General features: G+C 36.5%; 1 protein-coding gene and 1 pseudogene across 3 annotated transcripts; one reads left to right on the forward strand and one right to left on the reverse strand.

Annotated features, from left to right (window-relative positions):
• The window catches only part of LOC131791519 (uncharacterized), an 80,987-nt pseudogene that overhangs the window by 9,691 nt on the left and 54,315 nt on the right, over positions 1-16,981 (reverse strand).
• LOC131791520 (adhesion G-protein coupled receptor D1) lies at positions 2,759-15,597 on the forward strand. Of its 3 annotated transcripts, XM_066167792.1 has the most exons (18): positions 2,759-2,951; positions 5,288-5,317; positions 6,055-6,422; positions 6,880-7,069; positions 7,628-7,732; positions 9,600-9,687; positions 9,960-10,038; positions 10,617-10,663; positions 10,899-11,028; positions 11,192-11,286; positions 11,485-11,587; positions 11,685-11,835; positions 12,002-12,086; positions 12,371-12,437; positions 12,931-13,013; positions 13,888-14,008; positions 15,064-15,105; positions 15,285-15,597. In XM_066167792.1, exons 1-18 carry the CDS (start codon positions 2,870-2,872, stop codon positions 15,456-15,458), a joined length of 2,040 nt encoding a protein of 679 aa, XP_066023889.1. In that variant the 5' UTR covers positions 2,759-2,869; the 3' UTR covers positions 15,459-15,597. The 3 variants fall into 3 exon arrangements, with proteins under 3 accessions (XP_066023889.1, XP_066023891.1, XP_066023890.1); XM_066167794.1 differs by lacking the exon at positions 7,628-7,732; XM_066167793.1 differs by lacking the exon at positions 5,288-5,317.

Here is a 16,981-nt window from a genome sequence, read left to right on the forward strand (position 1 = left end):
TTTTCAGTTTTTACCTATAATTTGCCATTTGTAGATGCATATGCATATGCATTTTGAATAAATTCTGCTAACTCCTTATGACTGCACAAAACGATATTTCATTTTCTCAGAATGTTTATTCAGTGGATGAATAAACATGTATGAGATTTGAATCCGCTTTCAATAGGGCGGAAACGATCAAGATTTAACACTTGAAATAAAAGCTCTCCGTGAGGATTGAAAGCCCTGCCAGTCTCACCAATATAACACCATGAACAGTCACCACAAGGAATTTTATAAATAACATTTGTTTGCGATTCCAACGATGGTCGAAATTTTGGGGCCGGGAACTGTTGTTGAAGGGTGATGAGTGGTTTGTTCACCACTGTGATGTCGTGTTTTTTGAGGACACGAGTCAGAGGTTCTGTTACGCCTTGAATGTATGGAAGATAGGCGAACGACTTGCGTGATTCGGACCCCTCGACCATCTTGAAAAATGTTCCAACAAGTTCCTCCGGGGACAACACTGTTGAGCGTCGGGTTTTGTTGGCCTGGATGTTTTTAAATTCATTCATTTTTTTAAAAACATTCAACACAAGAAAGAAAGAACACCTCAGAAATGTGAAAACCGCGGCAAAAGGCTCAAGAATTGCCAATCACGTCTGGGCCAATAGTCACGCAATAGACTTTGATAATGCATCTATTATTGACAAAGGCGGTTTCAGAACAAGAAAAATACTAGAAGCGTGGCATTCCAAGTTAACTCCCAATGCGGACAACAATTCCTGTCCTTTGCCCGGACAATGCAACATTCTTTTTAACAAACATTCTTAGTTATCAGCATTTTTAATTTTTACTTTGTACTTCACACCTAGTATTTTTTACCTTTTTATCATTTTACCCGTTGAAGGCTGTAGCGCAAACAGCCGAAAGCTCGTATTTTTTAAAGTTTTAGCCAGAGATCGTTTTTTAAATTTCATAAGATGTTTTATCCTGGCTGCGGCCCCTCTATCTTTTCACAACTACAATAATCGACCAAGAAACACCATGTGTTAGAGTGATATACGTTTGGCATCTTAATTGCAAAAACCAGTCATGCTGCCGATCAGTGATTGTCAACATAGGATATTGATATAAATACTCTGACAGTTTTCAACTGAAAACAAATCAAAGAGTGGTAGATTTAGAATATTAGGTTTTTTTCTGTATCGCGTCTGTATCGTGTTTCGATTGATTAATAGCTGGATACCCGATAGTCACAAGCACAGATTTCAGTTTGATTTGCTGGAGAAAACTGAAAATAACATCCAAACAAAACGAAATGCTGTATATGAAAAACCTTATCCTTTATGATCCTTCGCCACCTGTGTATGGGCGATGTTAATCCACCCATCGTCCTCCTATTTATGTGTGTAACTATGACAATTGGACATTGAAGATGTTATAATGAATCTACAAGCTAAAATGCTAAGTTCCTTTTAAGCCATAAGGGAGAAAGATTTGGACTCAAACCGTTTATATTCTCACTCTGCAATAAGTGAGACTGACATCAAATCCTTTTACATCGCTATGTAGGGCCTAAGTGAAGCAGTCTGAACAAGCAATATTTCAAGAAAAACTGTAAATTTGAAGTGCGCCGCTAGTCAAGTGAAAATTATGAAATTTTCGTTGGATACACGAGGCCAAGGCGCCTTATTGCAGTGCTAAAATATGCGAGAATTTTCCATCAGTAGGTTTATTATTGAAGGCCTTGCAGACGTTGCATGACGTTAGTAAAAGAAGTAGCAATGGTTATCACATCCTAGAGTCCGTCTTAATTTTTCGTTTTCTCGTTTTTCTCTGTCTCCTTGACCTAATAATTCTCGTTTTGTCGGCATTAAAATGAAATATTTTAATTCCCTTTGATACCAATAGAGTGATGTTTAAAATCTCTATTTTACAACCTTCAATTGCTATCTGCGGTCAGCTTAGCTAATTTTTAGTCTCTCAAGAAAGTCTATATTCGTGAATCGCCACTTAAATAGTTGAAGGAGTTAAAATTCTTGAAGGTGTATCTGTTTGAAATCGTGGAATTAAAAACATTTTTTGTTTTTCGGTCTTTCATTTAGGGGTGCCAAATAAATGAAAATATATTGTGATTAGATGGAGGCTCAACCCGAAAATTTCCCCTGGCAGACATGATAAAATACTCATTTTAAAATTTCTTCTTTAATTCAAGTGAAACTTGCTCAACCTCATTTCAGTTCGTCATGCACACCAGGAAATTCGGCTCAGTTATCACTAGGGACACCAACTGAGTTAGACACCCTTTGTTTTATTTTAATCCTCATTCATTACACGTCTCTCAGTGGCGATGTCATTAATACAAATACGTCAGTGGGTGCCCAACCTACGGGTGAATTAGAATTGCAAAAGATACCGGGAAAAAACAGTTGTGTGACTCATTGACTTGTTATCCGCTATTTTATATTAAGGAAATAACAAGTTTGAAAACTGTTTTGTCGGTATTAAGGGGAGTTTATGTGGAGAAGAGTACCCAGGGTGAAAAAGATTTCGGTTCCTCTTTAACCAACACAATAAAAAAACGTTCGCTTTGAGCAATTTTTAATTCACAGCCACCTGCTACTTCCTTGTGATTTGCATGACACTTTCGTATTAGTATTTTCGTATTTATATTGCCTCAATTTAAAATGCAAATACGGACCCAGCTAGTCAATTTAGTGCCAACAAACCCAAGGAATAATGTGTTAGAAACTCACTCCTAGTTTAGTCTCTGCTTTCTTCCTTGTTCGCTCAAGATCTAACGTATCTCTGTGTCCAACATCTGCCCAAAGCCACTGAACAAAGACAAATACCTTCATCGCTGTTTCACGAGACGGTGATCTCAAAAATGCCGAATTCATATCTGAAAGTTCGAAAGGAAACTTTGGCCAAAATGTTCTGGAGAATGATTTTTCTTGCACTAATGGTTGGTGAGTATGAAAAAGTAATATAGAAACCTTTAAATGCGTAAACTTTAAAAAACTCGATATGTTCAGTAGCGCGGCTATTGGTTGTATGTTGTACTTTCAATTTCGCTTGTTTTTTGACAGAGCTCTTTAAAGCTCTCTTAAGAGCTCTTTGAAGGGAAAGTACGGTTTAGAAAATGTTACTTCTGTTGAGAGCGCTTTTTCACAGAAATTCGAAAATAATTGTCGTTTTGTCCAGTTCGGGACAGACAAATGCAGTTAAAACAAACAAATTCTAATTCGCTAAGCACTGAGGTGTCATTTGTAATAATAATAATAATAATAATATAATATACAGTATTTATAGAGCGCTAATTCCCAATGGTCCAAAAGCACTTTACATAATAAAGATAACAAAATCCTAAACCTACAAAACTACATTGTCATTATATAAAAATTCCCAATGGTCCAATAGCGCTTTACATAATAAAAATAAGAACAAAATCCTAAAAATAAGATCAGAATAAAAAAATAAGATAAGAATAAGTAATAAGATCGATATCCCAAGCTAACAGTGTTCGACAACGGGAGACTTCCTGACGCTCTTCACGTAACACGAGGCTTTGTTTTTATATATGAAACAAACTTGGAATAGCAGACTTCCTATATTTATTTTCTCAAAGTAGGTTATGTGGTAATTCTCTTAAGAGTTAATGTCAGCATGCATCAAACAAACAGCGGCAAGTTGCCCAAATTCGTTTTCTCGCCTACTTTCAAAACAAAAACAGTTTTATCAATGACCGATATGACACAATCTACTGAGCTTCAAGCTTTTATAAGAAAAAAGGATGGTTATAAAGTTCCTGTAAAAATTTCCTTGTGTATTTGTGTTGTTTTATCTTGAGACGAACTCAAAGTCCGGCAAAATTTACTTGATAGCGACTATGAAATATGCATAGTGCGCCTACTTGTCGCCACCGTTAACTGGCATAAGTCATTACAAAGTGCAAAAACATCTAACATAACACTCTTACCTTGTTTATTTATGGTTCTATTAACTGTTTCGACGATCAAGTTACATCACTCAATTAGCAATGTGAAATAAATCTGTCGCGGCACTGCGCTGTGTCTTTGTAAAAACTCAAAAAAGGTCACTTTAAAAAAGAGATTCTACTTGAGACGAATTATCTTCGATTCAAGATGAAGTCGATCTCCATGTAAATTCATTTATTGACAGCATATACTCTCGCATCTCATAACAGTTGCCGCAAGAGCACCACTCGCAGTTTACAAGACGTCAGCGCTTGCATATTTCTCCTTTTATCTTTTCCCGAGGTGCTTCGTTAACAGCGATTTCTTCTTCTCCCGAAGAAGAGCCACTTTACAGCTTAAACGTGATTGGCCGTATTACAACGTCTGAATTAAGATCCATGTCGAGATTTGGGTCGTTTAGCTCTCCTCACCGCTGTTTTCTTAGGGTTTTTTTTTTTTTTTATCCTCCTTAGTCGAGATTACCAGCTTGGCCATTGCTACGTCATAACTACTTCATAACAAAGATGGCGGATTTAAATTTTAAAATCTGAATTCTTTTTTTTTTTTTTTTAATTTATTTTTTTAACGTGATTTCAGGCAACAAAGCCACAAAGCAAGTCAGGAACTTTTGATTTAGGCAAACTTCTTTTAGTTTGTATAGCACTTTCCCTTTAAAATATCAATGAAATAATAATAATAATAAAAAAAAAGATAACAGCTATTTTTCTAAAACAGAACTGAGCAGTTTATCAAACATTCTGTCTGTTTGTTGGAAACAAATGGTATCTATTCATCCGTCCGTTCATTCGTCCTTTAAGTATAAATTCATGGTTTTCTTTCTCCTTTTTATTGGGGGAAGGGATGTCAGGTGGTTCAATTTTTCTTTCCTCTTTCTTTTGCCTATTTTTTAAAAGTAATTTACCCATTCATATCACCTTTACTGTTTTAATTATGATACAAAAAAAAACTTATTTTATCAAAGCATTTCTGTCAATCACCGAATCTCTGTTCTATGCATTGACAAACTACGTATAGACATGGACTATGGCTTCATGTGCCTCATGTCTTCTGAAATAATGAGTTTTTCATTCTATGCAGTTATTTTAGTGGTTTCTCGCAACTTCCTTGAGGAATTTTTTTGTATCTGGAACTGTCGATGGCATCCCGCGTTCCTTCACATAAAAGGCTAAAAGCCACTGAGCAAACGAAAGGGATTTTGCTTCAAAAGCCACCTTCAATTTGTGACCCCTAAACCCCAGCCCTCACCCCTTGTTTCGGTATGGCTATAAATTGGGGAATTATATATTTTTATGTTGTCTCTATTACAGCTGGTATGACCATTCCGACTTCAGCACAAGGTATGTTTTGTCTTGGCGAAAAAAAAAAACAAAAAAAAAACAGGAAATAGAAATTATAAAGGTTCAAAATCGTTCGACTAATTAACCCCTGCCGTCAGAGGTTAAACAATAAATTATCTGTTGCTAAATAAATCTAAAAAAGCGACCTATTCCAAAAGATCACTGATATGTCATTGCTTGTATTTGTCCAAAAGAGGAGAAAAAGCAAACAAAGGGGGTTGTGGCCTAGAAACGTTAGAAAGTACCATGTTACTCAAAGCGGGACCCGTCCTAAACAATTAGGAAAAAATTAAGAAAAAAAAAACTAAGGGTTCTGAACATCCTAATAATCTTTTTTTCTTTTTAATTCTTTATTTTTATTATTACTATTTTATACGAACTCTCGATACCAACCACTCACTACTTTGTTCAACGAATGGAAAGTGAGAAGTGAGAAACTGATACTAAGGAAAACAAAAAAAACGAAAAACAAAAACAAAAACAAGAAAAACAGACCTATACCCATACAAACACAAACCGAAACTGCAATGCGTTATTTACCGGGTGGGAAAAGCAGCTGGGGTTGAATTCGAGCTTTAAAAGAATAAAGAATCAAGCGGTAAAAAAAAAGACAAGCAAGTAATATACTAATAAAAATAAATAAATAGATAAAAAATATAAAAACGGTATGTGTATGAACAAGGAACAGCATTTACAATGCAAAATGTCTCTTATTAATGTTTACGAATCTAACGCAGATGGGCATTGCTCCCGCCCTAATGATACACTCGCACCCTCAGAGCTGAACTGCACGAACTGTCAGCAACTCCGTGATAAAATGCGTCAGTACTGGCATAGGATAGTATGCGACAATAAGACACCTACGTCTATTGACAAAACCTGCTGCAGCTCTTGGTGTAGGCAGTTGGCCTCTTTGTTCAGTCAGACGTCTTCCTGGAGAGATCACTGTTTTAAAATGTGGGGGTGCAGAAAAAATGAAAAAACTCGCATGCAGTTATCTATTATATTGACAAATACAACAGACTCGTCGTATTTGGGCAGAATCCAAGTGAAAAAGTGCTGGAAACTGAATTTTCCTGCCATTAAGCTGACACCATTGAGCGAGGTAGGTGTATTTTATTTTTTTGTAACATTTGTAGTGCCTATTGTTATTGGTCCTTTAATTCTCCCCCTTTAGACACTGTAGAAACCAATTCCCCTCATAACCACAGTCCGCGTAGCTATTGATATAAGTTCGACTTTCACGCGGATAATGCAAAGCTAGAAATGTAATTGCGAGTACGTTCTTTCTTATGTTATCAGTATTTCCTATGTTATTTATAATCTTGTAATCAGTCGTTCCATCTTTAATGTATGACAGTATGTTCGTAACACTTTACCTAGAAACCACCGGCGATGACGTGTAAATAGAAGAGTTCGATCGAATCGTCAGGAAATTAAACTCCTCTTAAGTTTATTGGTTAAAGAAAGCTCAATTTTCCAGACTGTGTAACCCATGAATTTATTAATTCCTTTAAGAGCTAGGCTACTGAAGGTTTTGTCTAATCCAACTACTAACTCAGTCCCCAGGCAAGAAACTTGTCGACACCATCCTAAAAGAAGTGACAAACTCTCCTGGAAATAAAGTAACTAAAAAAAATATGGAACGCACTTTCCTCACTGTTACTGATTTGGAGGAAGTCATCGGAAATTATGCTCAAAATCGCCTTAATCAAACCGTACCTGAGATTGACATCCGTGGTGAACATGCAGGTGAGTAGATCTTAAAAGCTGATTTGGAAGTTTTCTTGATTTCTAATTCGGAGTTCAGGATGAATACATGCATCATCCGTGGCGTATTTTAGAAACATCTGCTAACGCTACAACTTTTTAGACGTTTTGCGAGGTATGAAACGCCTTGGACCTCTTTTATGGCAGTTTATATCAGCAGATTCCTATCGCTCACCAGTTATCTCCAATTCCCAAGAATTCTTTCTGTTTTCCATGTGTTCTTCAATATCGTCATGGTCAAGAATAAGCTATGAGGGAGTGAAAAAAAAAATGAATAGGACGAATAAATAAATTAAGAAAATGAAAAACTCTTCGAATATATGTTAGTAACAATGATCACTAGCACTTTATGTGACATTTGAATCGAGAACGCTCCTTTGAATGATGATCCTTGCAAACTACTTGCATTTACTACCTCTAAGTGATGGTTCCTTAGCCTTTTTGTCCCAAAACTTTAGAGGCCGACAATTTGTGACTGTTACGAAAGCATCTGAATTTATTTTGGCCCTTACTTAAAATAAGTCACTGTTTTGCTGTTAGATATATTGGTCAGGAAGATTTTCCACGAAAATGAGACTGGAGTTCAATTTGAGGATGATAAAGGAGAAAACTACGTCAGCCTTCCTGTTACAGGCTTCGATAAAGGTTGGAGAGCTATATTTTTCACTTTTTTAGATAATGATATATCTTTTCGTCGTATTATTCAAATTATTTTAGCGATTGTTAGTGTTCTTGGTCAAAGGGGGGCTGGGTTTCAAGTACTAAAGAAAATTCTAGCTGAATGGCTGATATCTTAATCCAGTTGTATCGATTTTCTTTTATTAGCTTATGTCTCCTTTGGTCGAGGTTTTTCATTCTTGTTACAAAATTGAGCATACCAATGAAACATACCAATAAACGCACAGGGTCTTTAAACCGTGACAACTTGTTCTTTTTTTATATCAAAGTTCACACGGCAACTAGGTGGACAATCAGACATGGTTTGATGCTACTCTGGTTTACAAATTCAATGGATGTAACCGAAGAAGTTACAATTCATAGACCCAACGTTTCGACACTCCTGTCCAAAGCCTTCATCAGGGTGATCTAAACGCTGCGACAAGAGGTCCTTTTATATGATCACTAATTAGCTGCTTTTTCTCCGAAGAGGTGTAAAGAGGCGTTAGGAAGTAAGCCGCCATCATCACGATTTAAAGGAGTGTGGGCGGAGTTAATATACAAAGTTTCCAAACAAAGGCCTGTGTGCTCCGATAAAGCTGACTGTTCTTTTTTGTAAAAGAAAATCACTTTTTGACGCTCTTTCAAACGTGTACCAAACTGACGTTTGGTCTGTCCGATGTATTTGTTATCACAGTCATTGCAAGGAACAGAATAAATGGCGTCGGTTCGTTGTTCTTTCGCGACAGGATCCTTAGGTTTGGCGAAAATATGCCCCAAAGTCTGAACAGGTTTTTGAGCAACTTCAACGTTGTGGTTGTTAAAAATTCTCTTGATGGATTCCGTAACACCTGAATGTAAGGAATAACAGCAAAACCAGTCGCTGGTTCCCTTTCATCAGGAGTGTTACTAGTTGTAAATGGTTTATTGAAGTTACGGAGAAAGGTTTTTGGATAGCCATTTGCCTTAGGACATTAAAAACATATTTCCTCTCCTCAGTCTTCGAATCGAGTGACGATGGTAGACAGTCAGCCCTCCTGAGTAAAGTTTTGGCTACAAAATTTTTATGGAAAATAAGGTAGTGAGAAAAAAAAGAAAAAAAAAAAAGCTTGTAAGATTAGTGACTGTACGTAAAAAAAGTTATACAGCAACGAAGGCTTATGTCCACGTTTTTATGGCTTACTTAAAATTCATAGACCGGGAATTCCTTTGAGACCCATTGCCTCTTTTGTTGGTTCTCCGACTTATGCAATTTCTGGTTATCTTGCGAGAATTTTGTTGCCTGTTGTTGGGAATACTGATTACACTGTCAAAAATGTATGCGAATTTGCGGATTTCATAAGAGATAATACTGTTAACGCTTGTGAAGAATTAGTATCTTTCGACGTTGTTTCTCTATTCACTAAAATCCCAGTTGATCTTGCCGTTAAGGTTGCGGAGGAGAGACTCAGAGAAGATGCTTCCTTAGGACAAAGAACTTCTTTGCCTTTAGAGGGTATTATTCATCTGCTGTCTTTTTGCCTCTAAACCCCACAATTTGCGTACAAGGTCATCTACTATCATCCATCCATCCAATTCACCCTTGAGCGTGAAAAGTATAGACATTTCCCTCCTCTTGTTTTTTAAATGTGTCCGAAGGGGTTCAGGGTACTTTAGAGACAAATGTCTACTGTAAACCTACCCACATCGACTGACAAACACCTCGCTTTTGATTCTCACCACCCTATTTGCCATAAAGTAGTCTTCGGTTACATTCATTAAATCTGTAAACCAGAGTAGCATCAAACCATATCTTATTGTCCTTTTTTCTCAATATTCTCGTAGTATTACAATTGTTTCCATTATTACATCTTAGGATCAGTTGTACTTTGTGTCATTTACAAAGATCTCCATGAAATATTCCTAACAGGCCAGACCGACTCTGTTCCTGTCGATAAAATCAGGTTTGCTAAAACTTAGTATTGCATATAATATCTTTCATCTCAAATAAATCTCTTTTGGTATGCTGATAACCTACATGCGGCATAAGAGAATTTTTCTGGACTTCAATTTGAATTTCTCGTCTGTTTCTGTTTCTTTTGTCTTCATTTTGTTTTTCTACCTTTTTATTAATTTATCTTTTTGTCTTTTGATTGTTTTTCTTTTTTTCTGTTGTTGTTGCTGTTTTTTTTTTTTAACTATTGCTTTGTTTGTTTATCTATTGGGTATTAAATAGTAATATCTTGTCTGCAACGATATGGCCGAGGAACAACACTTTCAGAAAGGATGTTACGTTGAGATTTAGAAACCTTGTGGTAAGTTACAATTAATCAAGAAGAGCTGCATCTGAATTCGTAACTCTGAAATAGAGTTTGAACAGGGCTAGTATTTCTGGAAAATTTAGATAAAATTTTTCAATTTAGCCTTCCCTTAAGCATCCCTCTGTTCCATATTGGTCTTGCTATATTTTTTTTATATTTTTTTTGTTTGTTTTTGTTTTGTTGTTGTTGTTGTTTGTCGTTGCATATACCACTGATTTGGTTTTTTTTCTCTTCTTTTTTCGTGTATGTTTTTTTGACTTTTGTGGTTGCGTTTTCTTTTTTCTTTGGTTTTGATCTGATTTGTTTTTCCTTACTATTTCTATTTATTTTTATTATTATCATTACTATTATCATCATTAATATTATCATCATCTTATTACGTCAAGGTCTTATTTCTCTTTAGGGAGTTTCTTTAAAGAGAGGAAACAGACTAGAAATCTTGCGAATAATTCTTTACATCTATCTAAAGTGATGGGGTGGGGTATGAAAAATTCCGGCGAGAGCACTACCCCCTCCACATTAGCCAGCGAGTCGCTGTACTACGTAACAATAACGGTACTTTACGGTTTTAGGATGCACCGAACAGAAGCTGCGTGTTTTGGAATACTTTAAAAAACAGGTAAACCGATTTGAATGAGTTGATGACATCGTTCACTTCAAATTATCAATTTGCTTAAGGACTCTGCTTTTGTGCTCTGGTACATCACGTTGTGTGGTCACCTCTTACTCCTTCTTTTTCTCCTTCTCAGGCTTCCGCGTCCTCAGCGGTCTGTAAGGCTGGCAGTTGTTTTGTTTGTTTTGTTCATTTAGAATCTAAAGACTGCTTTTCTAACTGTTTTCTGCTGTCATTCTAGTTGGTCAGGACAAGGGTGCCTCCTAACATCGAGGAACGAATCTTACACTGAGTGCAGCTGCAATCATTTGACTCACTTTGCAGTTCTTATGCAGTTTGACAAGGGAACTAGCAGTAAAGTTTTACCTGAGGTAGGAATATTGCTATGCATACATGCATTGATTTCAGAAGGCAATAAGACTACAAAGCATTGATGTGGCACTTTTTCTTACATCTGCATTAATCCAGGTATATGGTGTGTAGCCCTCTTCCGTTACCAATATTGAATCACTGTTTTTGATTTCATTTTTTAAGACTGACGAAAAAGCGCTGAAAATTCTCACGTATGTGGGCTCGTCTTTTTCTCTGGTTGGAATCACTTTAACAATCATCAGTTATGCTGTTCTTACGTAAGTACATGACATAGTTACACGCAAGCATTCTAAAGCAAGCCGAGAATATAGAATCAACAAGAAATGATATCAGTTTAAATGCATAGCTAAGATTCCTTTAAGCAGCCAAGTCGAATCATAAAAATATAACCAGGCTTTGTATAAAATGAGGATAGAACTGACTTAGAATAAAATCAGTCATTTACTTTTGATTAGAGACATGAGGGGACCCTTATCTCAGATTCGAGTGAGTCTAGTCGCTTCACTTGGAGCAGGTCAAATGATCTTCCTAACCGGAAGTGGTGCTGTTGAGAACAAGGTGAGATGTTATATCAAACGAGAAGACAGGAATCTCTTTCAGTAAATCTTTATGACTTTCAATCAACTCTTAACTCAACTTTTTAATTCCTGTGCAGTCTGCCTGTGTTACAGTAGCAGCTTTTGTGCAATATTTCCTAATGGCCGCTTTCTGCTGGATGTTGATCGAGGGAGTTTATCTCTACCTGTTTGTTGTAAAAGTTTACAATATCAGCGACAAGATGAAGGTTTCTCATGGATTTTCATGGGGTAACTATGAAATAAAAAACCCATTCTCTCTTTAATGATCTTTTGAAAAGTAAAAGATGAACATTGCCATCAGCTAGACATTACTATCATCATTTGACTCTGTTATCACTTCGAATTTCGAATCCATCATTTGACTCTGTTGTCACTTCGAATTTCGAATCCACAGGTCTACCCGCTCTCGTCGTTTCCACATCGCTGAGCATTGCAGCAGGAACCGGGCCAGGGATTAAAAGCTATGTCAGTGAGAAATTGTAAGAAATAAATGATTTTTTTTGTCAAACGATTTCTCTATCACGAATCCTCGTTGTCGCTCTCTCTCTTTTTTTTGTCCTTCTGTTGTTTGCTTGTTTGCATTGTTTTGTTTTTTGTCTTGTTTAATTGTTTGGTTTGTTGCTGTTGTTGTTATTGTTTTGTTATTTATTTGTTGTTTTTAGTTGTTATCAAACCCGGCCTGGAGGGTACTGCGTACGTGCATGCGCAAAAAAAAAATTAATTGATCCTTTATCAAAGTTTCGCGTAATTAATTTTTATTCAGCTGCTGGATGTCATCAACTAACGGCATGATCTGGATATTTGTTGTATTCGTTGTGCTGATTGAGTTGGTATGTTGAATTCTTAAAGTTTTTCCTTTTTATCCTTCACACTTTGCCTTCAGTTATCATTGTTTTGTGAGCATTTTTCTCGCCGCCTTTTTTAACCTCTTTGACTCTGTTCAATAGTTTTCAACGAAACATGAAGTATATATAATTTTTCTTGAGGTGACCCTTATGTTGGAAGATGCCGTCAGCGGTTACCGTGCAAGATTTTTAGGTTGAATATCCTGATTCGAGTCTCTACCGGGTTGTTGTGTTGTGTTGTTGGGCAAAACATTTTGCGTTCACAATGCTTTTCGCCCTCTCCTCCCAGCTGTATAAATGTTTTCTGACGAATGGTGAAAGAAACCTGAGAAATGTCTTACGGAATGGTGGGGAGAGGGAAAGGTTAGGGGGAAACTTTGACCACCATCCACTAAGACCGCTAGGACCACTTAGCTCAAGTGCGAACTCCTGTTTTCCTTTGAATAGTTATCCATGGTGTTATCACTTTTTTTTTCAGTTAAATACATTGATACTGGTGCGAGTTATCAAGGAGATGATGATCATGCAGCATGCAAAAGACAAAAACAGAGAACAAATAAGGTAAGTATTTCAGCGGCGCCAGTGGTAGATTTTTATAAGCCATTAGCCTCATACTTTGTTGTCTTATACGAATAATGCCAACTCACAACAATGGTAAGAACAAGTCTGTAAGAATGAAACATCTTAGGAAATGAAAACTTTCAACCCTTCTTCAAATTTTACATGCAGTTAGGCCCTCAGGGGGGATGCACAAAAATGCCCTTTTTGAAGGTCGCAGCACTCTTTTTGCCATAGTAACAACAGCTGCTTGTTCGAGGCCTGGGGCCTCATTTTCATACAAAAACGTCGCAAAAAAAGAGTGAAATGTTTATTTTTCTATCTCAAGCTAAGTACAACATTACAAGTTGGCACTTCTATTATTGAAAGTGACATGTGGGTAAAGCAGGGAAAACGTTTATATAAATTTCTCCAAAAGTACACTGATTATGGAACTGAAACCAAGCCAACTAGCTGGTTATAATATTGTAGTTTTAAATATGGAAAAATATTTCTGCGGGCCTGCCTCTACTTTCCATAGGGGCAATCAAAAATCAGATATTTTATAATTTGGCGAGGATGTTACTATGTATGGTAGAAGTGCCAACTTGTAATGTTTTATTTAGTTTGAGATAGAAAAATAATCATTTGACTCTTTTTGCGACGTTTTTGTATGACAATGAGGCTTCAGGAATCAAAACAAGCAGTCGTTGTTGCCATGGCAGCAAGAGTGCTGCGACCTTCAAAGAGAGTATTTTTATGCATCTCCTCTGAGCGCCTAGCCGCATGCAAAATTTGAAGGGGGTTGAAAATTTTCATTTCCCAAGATGTTTGATTCTTTCAGAGACTTGCTCGTAAAAGCAAATTCTCTTGATTTTCTTTTTTCGTGATTTTATAGGCTTGGTGTCAGGGCATGCGTGGTGATGATTCCTTTGCTTGGGATCACGTGGCTACTTGGTCTTCTGTCGCCCCTGCATGAAGCGTTTGCATACATTTTCACAATTTTCAACTCCACTCAGGTAAACTGAATACAGCTTTTAGTGAACGAAATCCGTGCTCATACGGTACCAAAGTAAAAGGGCGGTTGGTGGATTTAAATCTGATTGAGATATTTCTGTTTCAAGTATGCATCTTGACAAAGATTAAAGTCAGTGCTCAGAGTGCACCTCATCTCAGGGCATAGGTTCACCTAACCCATGTCTATTAAGAACTCGTCTCTCCTGACACAAAAATAACTCTCACATTATTTCATTAATTCATACTTGAAAAAACACACGTTACGCGGCTGATGAACTTTTAACAGTAACAGCATTCTTTAGAAAACAGTGTTTAACCCCTTAACTTCCAAGATATTATTAGTAATTATCCTCACTGTCTGCTATACAATTCTTCTGATTTTACTTCTGAGAATTTGGTATTGGATCAGCTAATAATCCCCTAATTGATACTTTTCTTGGTTCTCATCAGTTGTCTTCTTGATTTTGTATTGATATTGTAAGGAGAATTTCTCTCTTGGTCACTCATGGGAATTGTAGGATTGAAAAAGAAAAAAAAAAGGGAGAAACAGATCATGATTCTAAGATTTGTCTTTTAAAACAATGACCCTCTTTACAATTATATGAAAAAGTGAAACTCAGTTTTCCAGAGTAAAAACCAAACCTCAATAAAACAAAACATATATCTATTTTGTATCAGTAATCACAATTTTGCTTATTGAAACTAAGTCGATAAAGGACATGACAAGAGAACACTAACGGCCTCACAATCGAATACCTGAGATGATAAAAGTTTTCTTGATCTGATTATATTCCTCTCAATATTCCAGAAGCGCGTGAAAAGTGCCCCGTGAAGGCATGAAGTTGTATTACCCCTTCCTTCCAAATTTACCAGGTGGTGAACTTTGTGTAATACAGAGACAAAGTAGAGAACTTGTGCTTAATAGCAGTAAAGGTTTGGACATTTTTGCTACCCAGCAAAATTTAATCTTGAAAGGGTTGAAGTTGGAGGGCTTGGATGAAAGCGCTTTGAATCTACTAAAGGCGTTAACGTGATTTCCTGCATTGTGATTTACCAGGGCTTCTTGATATTTCTCCTTCACTGCGTGAGAAACTCAGAGGTATGCTATTAAATTTTATTAAGAAGTTTCTTTGTAATTTAGAACTTTGCTCAGATTTTTAACCCGAAAGCTTCCACTTTGAAATAAGAAATTCAATTCAGTTCGATGGTTGTATTTATTCGAAGCACGTTTTGTTGTACAATTCTTGAGATCGTTTTGATATCAACTTATTCATACAGATTAGATCTCGCTTCAAGAGAAGGATCATTCGTGTCACCCCAACTGCAGTTGAAGTAACCAGCATAAAGCGACCTTCTCAAGTACATGAAACTTCCATGATGATATTGCCAAGGAAAATTAACGTCCAGCCTCGCAATAACCATGAAAGTGGCACTGAAATCTTTGAGACCTGAGTCGTCATCGAATTGTTGCTTCTTAGCTTAGAACTATGTATATCTTAAATTAAGTTCGTTAAAAAAAAAAAAAGAAATTAGAACACGCACAAATAACCCTCGTAATGCTCATATAGCTTTGTATCGATCCGAAGATTAATAAAAGAACATCTCAATTAATCTAAAAGTCTCCTCCTTGTCGAAGAAACGAGCACTGGATACATTTGTGTTAAGAAGGTCTACATCTTACCAAAAGGAGAAAATATTATGCAAATCAATGGTAATCAAAATATCGTTACTCTCAATAGAGGCCAGAATTGAAAAAAAAAACACAACAACAAACAAACCAAAAAAACTATTCATAGTTTTTTCTTTCGGCAGTCGTTTTTACTTGCGTAATTGTTTCAGAATTTTTCTCCAGGGAGTGTTGGTTGAGAAATATCTCCTCGTGAACTCTAGGAGTGACCATTCTGATAAGCCTGTTTCTCCTAAAACACGCACTATAGCTTGAGATTTGAGCGTCAGACTATGAATTTTTGACAATGGAACTTAATCCATTCAAAAAGCTTTTTCGATTTGTCATGGGTCGAAAAAAAAAGACTTTATTCATTTCCTCAATTGAAAGTACACAATTAATAACATTTTGATGAGGAGCATGGTTGACAATGTCTCGATCGAATCTTTTCGCGGAATAACAGAAAGAAATCTCAAATAATCTCCATGTAAGCCTTTTATTGTCAACAAATAAGGAATCAACCCTCTTTACGCTTCATGATATCATTTTCATAAAATATATTAAAGTTCACATGGCAACCAGGTGGACAATCAGACATGGTTTGATGCTGCTCTGGTTTACAGATTTCATGAATGTAACCGAAGAAGTTACAATTCATAGACCCAACGTTTCGATACTCACGTCTAGCGCCTTAATTGAAGGCCTAAATGTAATAACTGTTCTAAATGTAATAAAGTCCTAAATGATTATAACAGTTGGTCCTCAATGTAATAAGCCTCCAATGCAATCATTTAACATTTGTTGCTATAGCGAACATCCACATCCACCAATATTCATGTCACATTGCAGACTCGCTGATATTAATCAGCCTTTTTCTTTATTTTCTAGACTGAAGTCGATAAATATTGGCTGCAAACCATTACACTTATGAACAATTGGCATCAAATGACGGCTGGCAAACCAATGAGAACGCTGACCAATACATCTCCATGTATCACTGGCTCAGACTCTTAAGTACAATAGATTTTTAAAAAATATGATAACGTTATTATTGTCTACTCAGTAATGGAATTAACAAGTCGTAAACCAAATTACAGACCTAGACGAGGGAGTCCACTGAGTTGTAGGTCGCACAATTGGCAGGCTCGGATATACATTTTTTTCTTTCTTTGTCTGAATAGACTTTGTTCGCAATCACATTTGTTTCCCAATTCGGACCTCGTGACAGCACTTTAGAAAGCGATTACTTTCAAACCCTCGAATATCTTCATGAGTATATGAATATGAACAATATACTTTTCTCCCCAAG

Source organism: Pocillopora verrucosa, chromosome 5 (genome assembly GCF_036669915.1).
Source record: "Pocillopora verrucosa isolate sample1 chromosome 5, ASM3666991v2, whole genome shotgun sequence".
Classification (NCBI taxonomy): Eukaryota; Metazoa; Cnidaria; class Anthozoa; order Scleractinia; family Pocilloporidae; genus Pocillopora; species Pocillopora verrucosa.